This window comes from Sinocyclocheilus grahami, unplaced genomic scaffold (assembly GCF_001515645.1).
Source record: "Sinocyclocheilus grahami isolate Dianchi unplaced genomic scaffold, SAMN03320097.WGS_v1.1 scaffold219.1, whole genome shotgun sequence".
In the NCBI taxonomy this organism is placed as follows: domain Eukaryota; kingdom Metazoa; phylum Chordata; class Actinopteri; order Cypriniformes; family Cyprinidae; genus Sinocyclocheilus; species Sinocyclocheilus grahami.
Genome location: NW_015505398.1, coordinates 717,721 through 733,302, shown reverse-complemented (window position 1 = coordinate 733,302; position 15,582 = coordinate 717,721). Strand labels below are relative to the sequence as shown.

General features: G+C 36.5%; 1 protein-coding gene across 1 annotated transcript in view; it reads left to right on the top strand.

The window, feature by feature from the left end:
* Window positions 1-15,582, top strand: part of LOC107596488 (serine/threonine-protein kinase BRSK2-like) — a 151,529-nt gene that overhangs the window by 114,380 nt on the left and 21,567 nt on the right. Inside the window, exons 3-5 of the mRNA XM_016287235.1 lie at window positions 5,057-5,142; window positions 6,882-7,022; window positions 12,229-12,345. Of these exons, the coding sequence (XP_016142721.1) occupies window positions 5,057-5,142; window positions 6,882-7,022; window positions 12,229-12,345 (344 nt within the window). The remainder of the gene's footprint in view (window positions 1-5,056; window positions 5,143-6,881; window positions 7,023-12,228; window positions 12,346-15,582) is intronic.

Below are 15,582 nucleotides of genomic sequence, written 5' to 3'. Positions count from 1 at the left end.
CACACACTGATGAGAAAAGCAGCTTAATGAACATATAAATAGTGTCTTAAAGAAACAGTTCACCAAAACATTCTGTTATCATTGTATGACCTCTTTTTTTCCCTATACAATGAAAGACAGTGGGGTCCAATGTTGTTATTGTTATATAAAACTAAAATGATTAAAAAAAATGTGTTAACTGAAATCAAGCTGAAATAAAATAAAATATAAATATTAGATGAAAAAATAAATGAAAGTGTTTCCTAGCACCACTGTAATAGCATCTTTCTTGCCAACAAAAGTGATTATCAAATGATTAATTTCCCTAGAGAGAAACATTTCAGTTTGGGTATGACATAAAATTACAAGGTTAAATGGCCACAAGTCAGTGACATTTTTGTTAACTCAGATCAAGCTGAAATAAAATAAAATATAAATATTAGATGAAAAATTAAATTAAAGAGTTTCCTTGGCAAGTAACTGAAATAAAATAAATTTAAGCTGAAGTTTTAAATTTACAAAATTTAAGATTAAAATAATTTAAAGCTAAAATAGAAACATTAAAAATACTAAGAAAATGACAAAAGCACATATCAAAATTGCTAAAACTAAAATTGTGATACTTCTTTTTTTTGACCTTGCTGACCCAGTGAGCATTTCGCTGTTCAGTGGTCATGATTTAATTTTGCAATTTCTGTATTGAACTAGTTTTAAATATTTCTCATGGGCATTTAATAACTTTTGACTTTTCAGTGTGAGTTAAATCTCTTTTTTGGCGCATTGTACCTGAGAAAGGAAACCTGCTTAATAATTAAGCACACCTAAGTATAAGGCACTTTTCACTTCCAGCCCTTGTTAACAATTATATATCACTGGCGCATTCATTTTGATTCTTTACACGTGTAATGATGTCCAGTGACTTGTTTGCATTATTTATGCATTATTTTATTTATTTGTAAGACTTTTTTATGACTAAATTTGGTAATGGGAGAGTAAAAATATTTTTAAAACGTACACCGTTCAAACTAGGCTGCTTATGTTGAAGTGTTTGGGATGTGACTTTTAATGATGAGACCTTTTTTGTAATCAGGCTCTCAAAAAGTATATAACAATTTGGATATAGATTTATCGGCCAACATATCGGTTATCGGCTTTCAAAAATAAAGAATAATCGGTTATCGGTATCGGCCAAAATTTTCATATCGGTGCATCCCTATTATAAATGGTTAAATGCAAAGTTAATAGTAGTTATTAAGATTGATGTGGTTTGGAATTGGTCAAATGTGCTTGGAAAAAAATATGACCAGAATATCAACTTGCATAATACTTAAGCATGCACTGTTTACATAATACTAAAGTAATATAAATAAATAATTTAAAAAAATGTATTAATAATATTAAAGTAATATTAAAATGGCACTGGTGGGGTCCAAAAACATTCTTCACAATATCTTCTTTTGTGTTCTGCAGAAGAAAGAAAGTCACACGGGTTTGGAATGACATTTCTTTTTTTAATGTAAAAATTCAGGAAAGATTGTAAGGGTTTTGGAATGAAACATATCATCAGCTCATTCAAAACAGTAGAAATCAATGAAAAGTAGAAAAACTAATGTACTTACTCAACCAGTTCAGACACACACATATACTCACACACTTGAGCTCTGTCATTGTTCCTTATTTGTTGGGCTTGCTGCTTATTCATTTAGAAAAGGTCATGTTATTCTGAGGGCTAACATTGGAGGAATATATCCCGCCATTATCATGTGACAAAGCAGCTCTGACATGGGCCAAGAATGGACTGCGGGATAAACCTGATTGTACAGAGAGTCTATTCTATTTAATATGTGATCATTAAGCATTTTTTCGCCTTTGCGCTCACTTCGAGCACATATTAATTGTGGGTCTCGGCACAGAAGATGCTTCATAAGCAGTTTGTTCTTTCCAAATTGGCAAGGACACATAATGCAGGTGCATGAGACTAGCGGTGGCAGCACAGGGAATAATCAAAGGCTCTGCCAGGAGCAGAAACAAGCATCCTGCCCCTGAATGATTACAGTGATTGTGCAAACCCAATGAGAAAGATCATGTGCTGTGATAGATCAGGGAGAGGCTCTCTCTATAGTTCACCTAAAGTTGAGCTCAAAGCCATCTGCTAAATAAAGAAAAAACACTGAGAGAATGTGAGAACAAGAGAGAAATGTTGAGAGAAGCTTGCCCTGACAGGGATTGATATGTAAGGCAGTCAGTGAGACACAGATTAAAGAAGGAAATATTTCATTATTTATTTAGCTTTTTTTTTTTGCTCTGTTGCAGAGGTCCAGGTGATAGACCTTTGAAGAACTGGGGCTTTGATGGTGATAAATTGACATGCCTCTCTCTCTCTCTCTCTCTCTCTCTCTCTCTCTCTCTCTCTTTACTTGGGTCGGCCGTGTTCTGGTTTTGGAGTGACATAAGAGATGTGGAGAAGAAAGGCTGCAGCCACATGGTTAGAGAGATAGTGTTTGTATGGAACAGGGTGATTGAGCCCAAAGAAAGACCTGTGTGTGTTTGTGCTTCTGCTCTTAGATCTAACTCCATCTGTAATCGTATTGGATGTTTTTGATGGTGTTAATGTATCCCACCAGTCAAAAGTCTGGAGTCACTTGACAGTTTATGTTTGTCATGATCCTACATTTTGCCCTCACGTCTTGAAATTAGTTTTGCAGAGAAACAAATTGTGCCTGTGTATGTATTTCTTCACTATAAAACCAAATACCGTTATTGCATCCATCCGTCCATTCTCCAAACCGCTTGTCCTATGTAGGATTGTGGGATCCCACCCGGACTCGAATCAGGGTTATTATATTGACTAAAACTAGTAAGTATGCAAGTAAGAAGTAAATAAATATATACTTGAAATAAAATAAATGTCAATTGAATTAAAATATTTTAAAATAACTTTTATTTTAGCTAGTTGCCAAGGAAACATTTTCATTTAGTTAAACTTGATGTACGAAAATCAAATAAACTAGAACCTCCTGAGACCCTGCAACCTCATATGAGGACATTATATTTTAGTGAATTTCTCTGAGACTATACATGCCACAGTTTTAAGTCTGGATGTCCTGTACAGAGCACATTCAGGGCTTTTTAGAGATACTAAATGTTTGGATGTTTCACCATGACCACTCCCTCTCCTTGGTCTTCAGTAATGTCTGATATTAATTTAGTGACACTCTTATGGAAATATGATAATATATTGTAATTGTCATTTAAATCTGACAAATTTTTAAACTGTGTGTCATAAATCAACATCTCAGGAAAATGTCATGGGGTTTCAAATCAAAATATGACTTACTGTTATGAAACAGGACGTTGATTTCATACATGTCCTCATATGAGGACACCAGGACTAAAAGAATGTTTATTACGCATTTTGGGAGGCACAACAAATGAATAGGGAGAGAAAATATATTTCAATATTCCTATGAAATATTATATATTATTATTAAAATCTTGTCAATTATTACTCCCATTATTACACTTCTTTCTTCATTACATGTTGCCCCAAAAACACATTAATATGCAAATTAGATTTAGTTTATAGATACATTATATATAATGAGAAAACCTGTTTATGGCCATTTTACACACATTTTGCATGAAGAAAAATGGTATATCAAATAATTCTGTTTTAACATAGTTGAGAACTATCTTTATACAAAGTTTGGTAAAAAAAAAAAATCCTGAAAACTAAAAATGTATTGGTGATTTAAAAAAAATCAATTGTTTTTGCCTGTGCATGTTCATTCATGTCTTTTTAGTTTTTTAAAGAAATTGAGTCCCGATGTCCTCTACCAAGGACGTGGCATAACTTATGAATGAAATATCATAAAACATTTTTTTATGCTCTAAACAATGTAATGACATGAAAAAATACTAATTTTTTCCTAAAATGTTTTGCCGGGTCTTAAGAGGTTAAAACTTTAACATAAACATGAAAATGGAAAATATAAAAATAATTCAGACTGTTAATTAAAACTATAATAGTATGTCAGTGATACTGAAATAAAAGCCAGGACCTTCTTGTTGTGAGGCAACAGTTTTATCCACTTTATTACCCCAATTTATTTTATTTTTTTTATTAATTGGGCCACATTGTGAAAGAAAAGTACCTAACAGTTGTCCATCATACATGGAAGCTCCTTCAATTTTGTTAAAATGTACAATATTATATAAAAGCTGCATATTCAGTGCTACAAATCGACAAATTCTGATGTTTGCATCCATCAGTCCTGACCAAAACATTCCCCTTCAGTTCATAACACCTCTGCTTCTATAATTGTTTTTGCTCCATAGAGTATTGATTGGCTGTGTACAAATGAAAGGTGATTGGGTCTAATAGGATTGTGGTGGCTCACTTGGACACTGTACAAGGTTAGTCTCTGAGCAGGTGCGTGATGGGAGACTTCATGCAGTGTCGACTTGAGCAATGCAACTTTCATTAGTGTGGGATTATCCTTATTAGCTGTTCCCATATTCCCACCGATAATTAAGTCTAATTATTTCTGGTGCTCCCCCAAAGCAACGAGATGGATTTTCCCGCGGCAGCAGCAGGAGTGTACACTCCCTAAAAACAACACAACACGTCAACACATCGATGAAGCACTGTATGTTCGCTAATTACCACCTCTCAATATCTAATGTGGGACACTTGGTGCAGCTGTGATGATGGATCACCATATCATGCTGCTGTATCCCTTTCCAAAGACTAATGCAATTAGAGTCCTGTCCACTTATTATTCATCTGAACTCTTCATCAAAGGCATCTTGTTATGAGGCCAGGCACTTGCACTTGCAGTCTTCTGTTTATTTTCTACTTGCCAAAAAGTGATTAATGGGTTAACCACTTAATGAAAGTGTTGGAATGCTAATTAGGCATGGCTAGGCAAGATAATACGATACAACATCATTCTGCTATCACAGACTAACCAGAGGCTGTTATTGTCATTGGCTCCTCGTGTTTTACTCTGACCTTATGTTACTGAATGTAAAACTGAAACAATTCTAATAATTTTTTCTCTCTCTGTCTTTACAGGTGGAAAGAGAAATAGCTATTCTGAAGCTTATAGAACACCCTCATGTTTTGAAGTTGCACGATGTCTATGAAAATAAGAAATATTTGTGAGTATACACCATTTTTGTTTATCCATGCATCATGCAATGTATAATCTGAGTGTGTATAAGTGGCTGGTAAACTCTGTGTCTGTACGGAAGAGCAGACACGCTGATATCCGTGGATATGTGCGTGCGCTCCAGTGGCTGGGCTTAATGTAGTTTTCAATAATTGATAAAGGAGCCACCATGGATGCAGCTGAGGAATTTGTTTTCTTAATATTCAGATGACACAGATGTATGGGCCGCATGCTCGTAAAATATTTGCCTATGAACATTTTTACGCACACAAATCAAGTACGAATCCATCCTTAAATTAAATAACGCTGACAGGTAATCGCATGAGAAAATCCTTTAATCGACTAATAAATCAGACGTCTGGTGTGTCAGTGAGTGTGTTTGTGTGTGTGTGTTCAAATGTGACTGCATGTGAATGGGAGTTTGTGTGTATCTCATGAATACATAAATGCGTGAGTATGACATAAATGTGTTTGCCCATCAGACAGGCCAATTGCAGGAAGACATTTCGCACACATTTACACATTCACTCAAATGCAGTGGGGTCCAACAGTCTGATACTACATTGAAAATGTAGGGTGTATTTGTTTATTTATTTACTTATTTCCCATTTATAACATTATGTGAAACAAATTTTTGGGGGAATTTTAAATATTATGATGTTTAATAGATTATTCAAATTGTTATATTGTTAGCATAAGTTGTAATTAAAGGGATAGTTCACCCAAAAATGAAAATTCTGTCATTAATTACTCACCGTCATGTCGTTCCAAACCTTCGGAACACAAATTAAGATATTTTTGATGAAATCCGAGAGCTTTCTGGCCCTCCATAGACAGCAACACAACTGACACATTCAGGGCTGAGAAAGGTAGTAAGGACATCGATAAAATAGTCCATGTGACATCAGTGGTTCAACCTTAATTTTATGAAGCTACGAGAATACTTTTTGTGCACAAAGAAAACAAAAATAATGATTTCATTCAACAATTTCTTCTCTTTCCTGTCAGTCTTCAATGCGCATTCACGAGACTAGCATGACGCATGCATGTGATGCTGTTGACGCTGGAGCCAGCGTTCTGACAGATGGTTTTGCTCACAAAAAGTATTCTTGTAGCTTCATAAAATTAAGGTTGAACCACTGATGTCACATGGACTATTTCAACAACAATGTCCTTACTACCTTTCTGGACCTTGACCATTTTTGGGTGAACTATCCCTTTAACAATTTTGTTTTAAGTAAAAAATAGAAAACAGAAGCATTTTCATTAGCAGTCTCAGACTACTGGAGTACATTTAAGAGTTTGGGTGCATTTTTATTTATTTTTTTAATTAAATTGGTCAAAAGTGACAATGACTTGTACATTGTTACAAAAATGTCTTCTACAAAGAAGTATTTATATTATTTCCATGAAAAATCATTTCTTGAGCAGCAAATCAGCATATTAGAATGATTTCTGAAGGATCATGTGACACTGAAGGCTGGAGTAATTTGTCATCACAGGAATAAATTGCATTTTAAAAATATTAAAATGTAAAGTGGTTATTTTAAATTGTCATAATATTTCACAATATCACTATTTTCATTATATTTTTGATCAGATAAATGCAGCCTTGGTGAGCATAAGAGACTTCTTTCAAAAATGATGGGCATGATAATAGACCTGTCCTGGGAGTTTCAAAGCTGCAGTGTGTCAGGGTTTCTTACTTCCACTGGTTTTCTTCCACAGATATTTGGTTCTAGAGCATGTGTCAGGTGGAGAGCTCTTTGACTACCTGGTAAAGAAGGGCAGGTTAACACCCAAAGAGGCCAGGAAGTTCTTCAGACAGATCATCTCAGCGCTGGACTTCTGTCACAGTCACTCTATATGGTAAGAGTTCTGGACTGTGTTAAAATCTGTTTTATAGGAAATCAAAATCCTTAATTTTGAGCATTCAAAGCTTGGCACACTCCTTAGTTTAGTTCAAGAAAGTCAAATGTGTTGGTTTTGTTGCCGCTAAAAATGTTGTCTATTTTCATACATCATGTACTGTATGAATGAATGAATGATGCATTTATATAGCGCTTTATTGCGTATTGTTGTACACGCTTTACAATCATATGGGGGGGTCTCTCCTCAACCACCACCAGTGTGCAGCATCCACTTGGATGATATGTATATACGACTTGGATGTATAGCCATCAGCTGTTATTGTCCGGCATGTTGTACTTGCTGTTGTCTCATTTATTATTTATGGTGAAAGCCATCTCAAGTGAGGCATTGTTCAGTCATTACTACGCATTGTTTTGAATACGTAATAACATTATATTGAGATATTGCTATTTTGCACATTTGCGCAAGTTTCAAGCCACACACTCACACACACTTTCTGGGTCAGAGATTGATAGCTCCCCTCCAGTGCAACTGCAGAAAAGTACCGTTTTATCACAGAGTGTATCCTCAAGCATTATCTCTCCACATTTTTTAGATATAAATGAAAAATGTGCTCAAATTTTCTCTATATCCTTTCTCTCATTCTTTTCTGACTTCAGCCGAGAGGGTTTCAGTTAACTGTACAACAGAAAATAATGAAGGTTTTTGCCTTCATATACAGCTCCCTAAATTTTTAACCAATTTTAAGTTGAAATGCTGAGAAACAAATCCTTTATTTTCACTGCAGCGTAGTTTCTCTTTATCGAAACAATTATACAAATGATGCAGTAATTATGAAGCGTAGTGTGGTAATGAGATGTCCTACCACAAAAACACAAATAATGGGGGCATTTTATAGAGGTATTTAAAGAATTCAGTTCTGTTTTGTTAATGAAAAAGTAGAGCATTCATGTTTAAACTTCTCTTGCTGATGGATCAAGGCAGAATAAGACTTATTTCATTTATTTCATTAAAAGAAGAGGCAGCCAAAAGTTGCACCAGGTTTTTAAATCATTGATGTTTGGATTACCATTTTTATGTACTTTTAGATCCTTTGAAATTACATATATTATTTGAAACAACATATATGAGTTGTATTTTTAAAGTTTTAAAGTGTTTATTTTGCTTAACTGTTCTAATTTTTAACTGGACATGATTTGGCAATAACAAGTTTGATACAGAAAATTCTTTAAAAATCTGAAATAATGCATACTTAATGTGGTCAATTTTTGGAACTTTGTATTGTTTTCATGTAGATTATTATATAGAAATCCTTAATGAGTTTCCCTATCAAGATTTTGTTTGTGACTTTAGGATACAACTTACATTGTGTTGGAAAAAATTGTGGATTCTCAAATTTTACTTACAAATTATATAAATTTAAATGATCCCTTTTCAACAAGTTTGAACCTGTCTGACTAACATAGTATTACTCTACAGAACTTCATAAATTATACATCAGAACAGTGACAAACTAGACAGTTAGACGGCAGCCTGTGTTTTCCACTGTAGTCCTAAATGTACTTTCATGTAAAAGTATATCAACTTTTCACAACTTTAAGAGCTATTGCTAATGCTGATAATGTTTCTATTTTAATTCTCACAACCATATCCTCTTCATATGCTAATATACTAATGCACTGAAGGGGTAGCCATTAGCACAATATTTGCATCTGTTTACCATGCATTTCAGCAGGCGCACAGCCTAATGAAGAATGCTGCATGCTTCCAGCACAGCTCAACTAGCTGATGGATGGTTTCAAGGCCTTTCTCGATAGGTGATGGAAAGCACTGAAGAAACAGCATAGCAGGGAGGCATCACTTGTTCTCTCCTCTGCTTGTTCGCCGCCATTTTCCTCTCTGGGGTTTGAAACCTCCACACAGATAATATGCTCAGTTGATAGCCTTCTGCTATCACTGTATTCACAGGGATAAAATTACGGCTTTCTGGCCCCACTGTGAGGACAGACAGAAAGACTAAAGTTTGAATTAAGCCTGTCAAATTCTTCAGTCTTTTACATGATAAGTGCTGTCAGGTACACAAGGTCGTTACACAGGAAGAAGAAAAAAAGCTGAACCGAGTCAACTCATGTCTAAATAACTGGGCCTGAACCTCACATGGGGATTCTATGTTTATGTAAGCTACTGATGCTACTGACGACATGCATTAGCAGTGTGAGTGCCGTTTTGCCCTATTGAATGTTGAATGTGTGAGAGCTGATTTGATGATTGGGTGCATTTATGTACCTTTGCTGCTCCATTCTAAAATAAAGACAGACATAGAGGTCAGCAATGCAGTCTGGATTTCACATTGGGGTTGAATATAATGAGTAGCCTATGCAGGTTGTGATGAACTTCAGTTCTAAGATTAACAGCTTTTTTATGACACTAGTTATTGGTTGGCATATTTCAATGCTTTAAAGTATGAGCTGTGCATACAGAGATAAATGTGCAATTCTGGGGACATCAAAATTAGGAGGACACATAGAGAAAAAGGCACATAGAGATATTGGTGGCCATTAAAACCTCAACAAATTGACCTCAGTCAGGGTAGACACCATATTTAATTTGACGTGAATGAGAACAAGGCTGTGATCTGTGTTTCTGCCACAAGGTTCTTGTTTCTGAACTTTTTTTTTGGAAAGTCTTAGGCTATTTTATTAGGCAGTGTTTTGTCGGCACCAGGTGTACTGTCAGTGTATTTGATTTAATTTATTCTTGTCTATTAAGGACTTTTTCAGTTGTGTTATCTACTGTCGTTTAAAAACACAAGTGTTTACAGGATCTGTAATATCTCTACTTCTAAAGGAACCATTTATAGGAACATTAGGCTATAACAGCAATGTCACAGCGGGACACTAGTGCTCTCCTCAAGGGGGGATTGTGTTTATTGGTTCCATGAACTTGTGCTTTGTCAGGGAAGATAATGGCCATCCATTTCACACAGCTCCATACTTACAGTACATAAAGCATAATGATGGAAGACTAGAGAAAAAGCAAGCTAATGTGAGCAGAATGGAAGGCCTGCTGGACACCTCAGTTTCCACAAACCACTGAGCTGTTAAATGCCATGCACACTTTACTAAGGGGGGAAGAGGCCAGTGTTTGGGGGTTGGGAAAAGTTGTGGAAAACTTAACAAATAATTTTATAAAATCAAATCAATGCATATTCCTTATGTTTTTTGCTATATTGATCTCTCAAACCATAAGGTTGGGACAGAGTTGGTGGCTGGTTTGTAAATAGTTTGCCATGTAGAACAAAGGGTCTCCTTTCTGAAGCTGTTCTCTTTCATTTTGATGCCTTTTCATCCAGAGCATTCATAATTAGACATCACATAATGAGACTTCCTTGCACTTCAGCCCCTGTGTTTTCCACTGTAGTCCTAAATGTACTTTCATGTAAAAGTATATCAACTTTTCACAACTTTAAGAGCTATTGCTAATGCTGATAATGTTTCTATTTTAATTCTCACAACCATATCCTCTTCATATGCTAATATACTAATGCACTGAAGGGGTAGCCATTAGCACAATATTTGCATCTGTTTACCATGCAAGAGTTGGTGGCTGGTTTGTAAATAGTTTGCCATGTAGAACAAAGGGTCTCCTTTCTGAAGCTGTTCTCTTTCATTTTGATGCCTTTTCATCCAGAGCATTCATAATTAGACATCACATAATGAGACTTCCTTGCACTTCAGCCATTATAATGAGAGACGGAGCAGCAAAATGGCTTTAGAGTTGGGGGTTATGTTTTTATAGCATATTTGCAGGCTTGAATTGTACAGCACCTGGTTACTTTGTTTAAAACAAACAGTTTATTTTAAAAGGATGTTTATGATTGTGTCTGGCAATACTTGCAGTTCATGATACCCAGAGATCATTCAGTCGGTCCTGCTTTACCCATTCAGTCTCTCACTGGCAGCTAATCAGAAAAGCCTCTCAGTAAACACACACCAGTATTGACCGGGACCCCCATGCTATCTTTCCATTACCGAGAGCTCCTCCTTCTCCTTGGTTGCCTTGGCATGGGAAAGATGAATCAATCGTTGTAGTAAAGAACTTTATTGCTGGTCTGTGTTTAACCTTTGCAATAACCAGGTCTTTTATAGCTGGTGCTACCAGCAGTCACATTTTTTGCATCATCTCCAACATACAGAGCCTTTTATAGATGGAAATGTGTGGTGTGTAAAAGCTACACTTACTACTAATAATCAGTTGATTGTGACAACATAGTGGTGCTTGAGAGTTGACTACCATGCATTGATAAAATTGACAAGTCCCTCTCTGACTGTCTTCCTATCTCTTGATCAAGTAATTAGGTGCCTGGCAGATGTTTTCATTTCTGATGTTGTTTACTATGGTTGCAGATGGTTGATGAGTTCTTAGAACGGTTAGGGTTACTTCGGTGCAGTTGTAGTTATTGCGGCAAAAGGAGGAGGACAGTATTTCTGGTTCAAGTCACGTTTCTATCCCACCAATAATTATTGGCCAGTTGTTGTTGCCAAACCATCCCAAGTGATAAGCTTCAGTAAATGCTCATTGGCTCACAGGTCACGATCAACTGTCTTTTGAAAGATACTTGAAATGTACAAGCTGTTTTCTGATCTCTTGGGCCTAAAATGGTCTTGTGTTCCTCAATCACTTACCCGCTCAGGATGAAAGAGGCTTCGCTTCTTGACACTGGCAAAGAAAGCTCTGAATTTTTATCTCCAGATCAGAGGATTTCACAGTGGTACAAGGAATCAAGATGTTTCCCATGATGTCTGATCAAGAGATTTGGGACTGAGTCTGATACTGGCAGCTTAAACAAGTAATACAAATTTAGTTAAGCTGGATCATTTAATAAAAATAAACACAACATCTTTGTAGATCCATGTGCCCATTGGAGGTTTATGAGTGAGCTACAAGTTCAGTTTTTCAAATATCTTTTTTTTCAAATGTTAATAAGCAGTGGAGCACTTTTGTTAAAAATATTTATTTTCTTAGAAATAACGAAGAAACCTTATGGATAAGTCATTTTCTTAATTTTTCTTAATCATTTTCTTCATTCTTCATGTCATTGACACTTACTCAATAAAATATTAGAGAAACCTAGAGACACTTAAGAAAGCTGCTAATGTATAGATGTTTATACCTTAAACATTTAGTTTCTCATGTTTTGTAGCCACAGAGACCTGAAGCCAGAGAACCTGCTGCTGGATGAGAAGAATAACATCAGGATAGCAGATTTTGGCATGGCCTCTCTACAGGTTGGAGACAGTCTCTTAGAAACCAGCTGCGGGTGAGTCATGCTCCCTTCTTCCTGCAACAATTACCAGTATACGTGAAACCTGTTTTTCATAAAACAAGGGAAAACTTTCATAATCGGGTACAATTTTGTAAAAATAGTGCATGCTCATGCAACTGTTTAATTTTGTTCAGATGAAAATACCAATCAAAGCATATGTTTTGATTTGCATAGACAGTCCCTTCACATTAAATGGCTTTTGAGAAGAATATCATCATCTTGAGATGATATTGAGAGATGTGAGTGTTGAAAACTAGTGAAATCACTCACATTAATAGTAGAGCCCGACCGATATATCGTTTTGCAGATATTATCGGCCGATATGAACCTATCGGTATCGGCGAATATGCCGCCGATATGAATTTTTTTTTTACAGAACATATAATGCAGATTAAATGCTTCTGAATGGTGTAATTACTTAGTTTGTCCAGCAGAGCACACTCCATTGTTTGCTACTGGCGACCCAGGTCAGTGTAGTGTAGAGATGCACGAATGAGCTCAAACTTCACCTGAGTCTGTTGCTTCAAATTATCTGCCCGCCACCCACCCGCACCTATATTTGATTGTCACATTACAATGATTCTAATTCTTAGTTTTGCATGATGATATGATGAATGGATGGTTCATTTTTAAAAGCAGATTCAGTGACATTAGCGACTAGAGCTGATCTGCTCATCACAGCACGCGTCTGCGTTGTATTAAAGCCTGTGTTACGGCCACCAGAGCTGATCGCGCCCACTCAGTCAATGCTGGTGTTTATACCAGCCGCTGCGCGGCCCAGAACTCATGCTTATATCGGTCACATCACATCGCGTGGAGTGACAAAATACAATAGAATTCTATTGTATTTTGTCGCGCCGTGTTGCTCGCGTCCGGTGTAGAATAGAACCCATTATAATCAGTGATGTTGTCTACAATGGATGCAGTAAACTGATGCCTTGTTCTATTTATGACGTGCTGACACAAAGTTCAAATGATTTTCAACAGTCGCTTTGTCACGTCCTGTTGCGGCGCATGTTGTCAGCATAGTTTGTCAGTACAGTCAGTAACGTAGCAAATTGAAAAGTTAGTATCTTTCTTCAGTCCAATAATAGATGGCAGTGCGGTGGTTTCTTGAGTCTGTTGAATGGTGATTTAACGCTATGTTGTCACCTAGTTGGAGAGACTCAATGCTAAGTAAATAAAAAACAATGTCCCCGTAAAGTTATTTATAATATGTGAAGTGAAGTTTACTGTTAAGTGCACTAATGTCAGACTCATTTTGAATAATAAAGTTTATTGTTAAATTGTTAAATACCCTGCCTCCACTACATAGGCCTATGTTTGTCACATCATTATAAGTGTTTGATCACCACCGAGTTATCATTGCAAAAAATTTGTTTATGTATATATTTTCTGTTTATGTAGGCTATATACTGTATTCTATATACTGTACTATAATATAGCCTACACATAAAGAATATCGGCCGATATATCGATATCGGTCTTTTTACTCCCTAATATCGGGATCGGCATCGGCCCCCAAAAAACCCATATCGGTCGGGCCATTTGCATGCTTCATTATGAAAATAACTGTAGAAATGGCTCCATATTAATAACTGATAGCTATATCTGAATGATTAAGTCTTGCATTAAGACACTTGGCTGGACCTGCTGCCACCGAAGCACTTCCTGAACTGTTACTATTAGTAGAAACAACCCAGGCTCATTAGAAATACGTGCCTCTAAATACATTTCTGCTGCACCGTCATTGCATACCTCACAGCACATTTCACAATTTGTTACGTTAGGAACATATTGCTGTGTTTGTATTACGTTGCTTCAGGTACGTATTGCGGTGGTTCATAATTGAAATATTCGAGGAGTGTCGCTAAAAGTTAATGCTCTATCATGTTGGAAATATCCCCTACACCAAACCCAACCCTAAATCTACCCGATAGTGTTAACAAATGCAAAAGTGATATAAAAATGCATTTGTTGATGAAGCCATGCTATTTTAACTTCCTTTTGCGGATTTGAGCTGTTTTGTCGAACCGTAGTTTCACAGGGTTTTGAACCAGAGCTCTGTAGCATTTGGACCAATCAGACACACAACTTTTTGTTATATTTAACAAATAATATCTAACGCCCCCTCACATAACCAAAGGGCCAATTACGAGGGTCTATGGACCCTTCCCCCGAAATGCACCTAACACCTCAGAAAGGCAGAACAGGCCTCTGGTTCCATGGTAACCAATGCTGATATCACTGGTTTTATTGCCTAAAGGAATGCGGGCAGATAAACTCCCTCATTTTCCTCATAAGAAAGACACATAATGCCCAGAGAAATGGACTGTTCTCTAATTAATTCATAGGAAAACCTTTCTTTGATTGAATACACATATCCTTCAGGTCATTGTGTATACCATTACTGTTCTTGTATATTGTCTGTTGTAGTGTATGCTGTTTTATGCATGTTATCATAGACCACTAGTTAATATAACCTCACCTATATCATGTTTGGTCTCTATGAATTCATCTTCGGATGATCTAACTGAGAGTGCATATTACATGCTGATACCTATGCAACATATTGATGTTCTAAGAATCGGTACTAATTTGTGCCTCAACACTCCAGCGAATTACATATGCAAAATACCATGCTTACAGACAAAGAGTCATAAAACTCCCCAGTATTTCCAACCTCCCGCTTGGGATTTCAGCCTTCCTCATTGGACAAACCCATCTTGAGAGGCGTGAATCTCTCCAGGCTTTAAAGGCCACACTCCATGTGACCCGCCCCAGTCGGTGGTTCAGTGAGATGCTAAGATGAAGATGTGAGAAAACGCTTCAGGATACCAAAGCATGGTGCCAGGCCTTTCTTCGGCCTTGTCCTTTCCATTCTTCAAGTTACTCTGACGCAAACTGGTTCTTTCTCACCAACCAACTTCAGCAAGATCTTGGGGCCTTAAGATTGCATCAGGAATCTTTTTCAGACAGACTCGCAAGTATCAAACTTAGTCGATTTAATTGATGCATTAAGTATCAGTTACACCTTTTTACAAAGGTGTGTTTGAACTAAGAATCTGACGTATCCCTGAAGGCTTGGATCTGTTGAATATACATGCAAAGTGTTCCATAAAATCCATTCTTTATGCCTCTTTCTATGCAGAGTTAAACTTTAACCCTTTCCTATACCAACTGTATGTGTGCGTGTGTGTGTGTATGTGTATGTTAGACCAGTTTATGTGT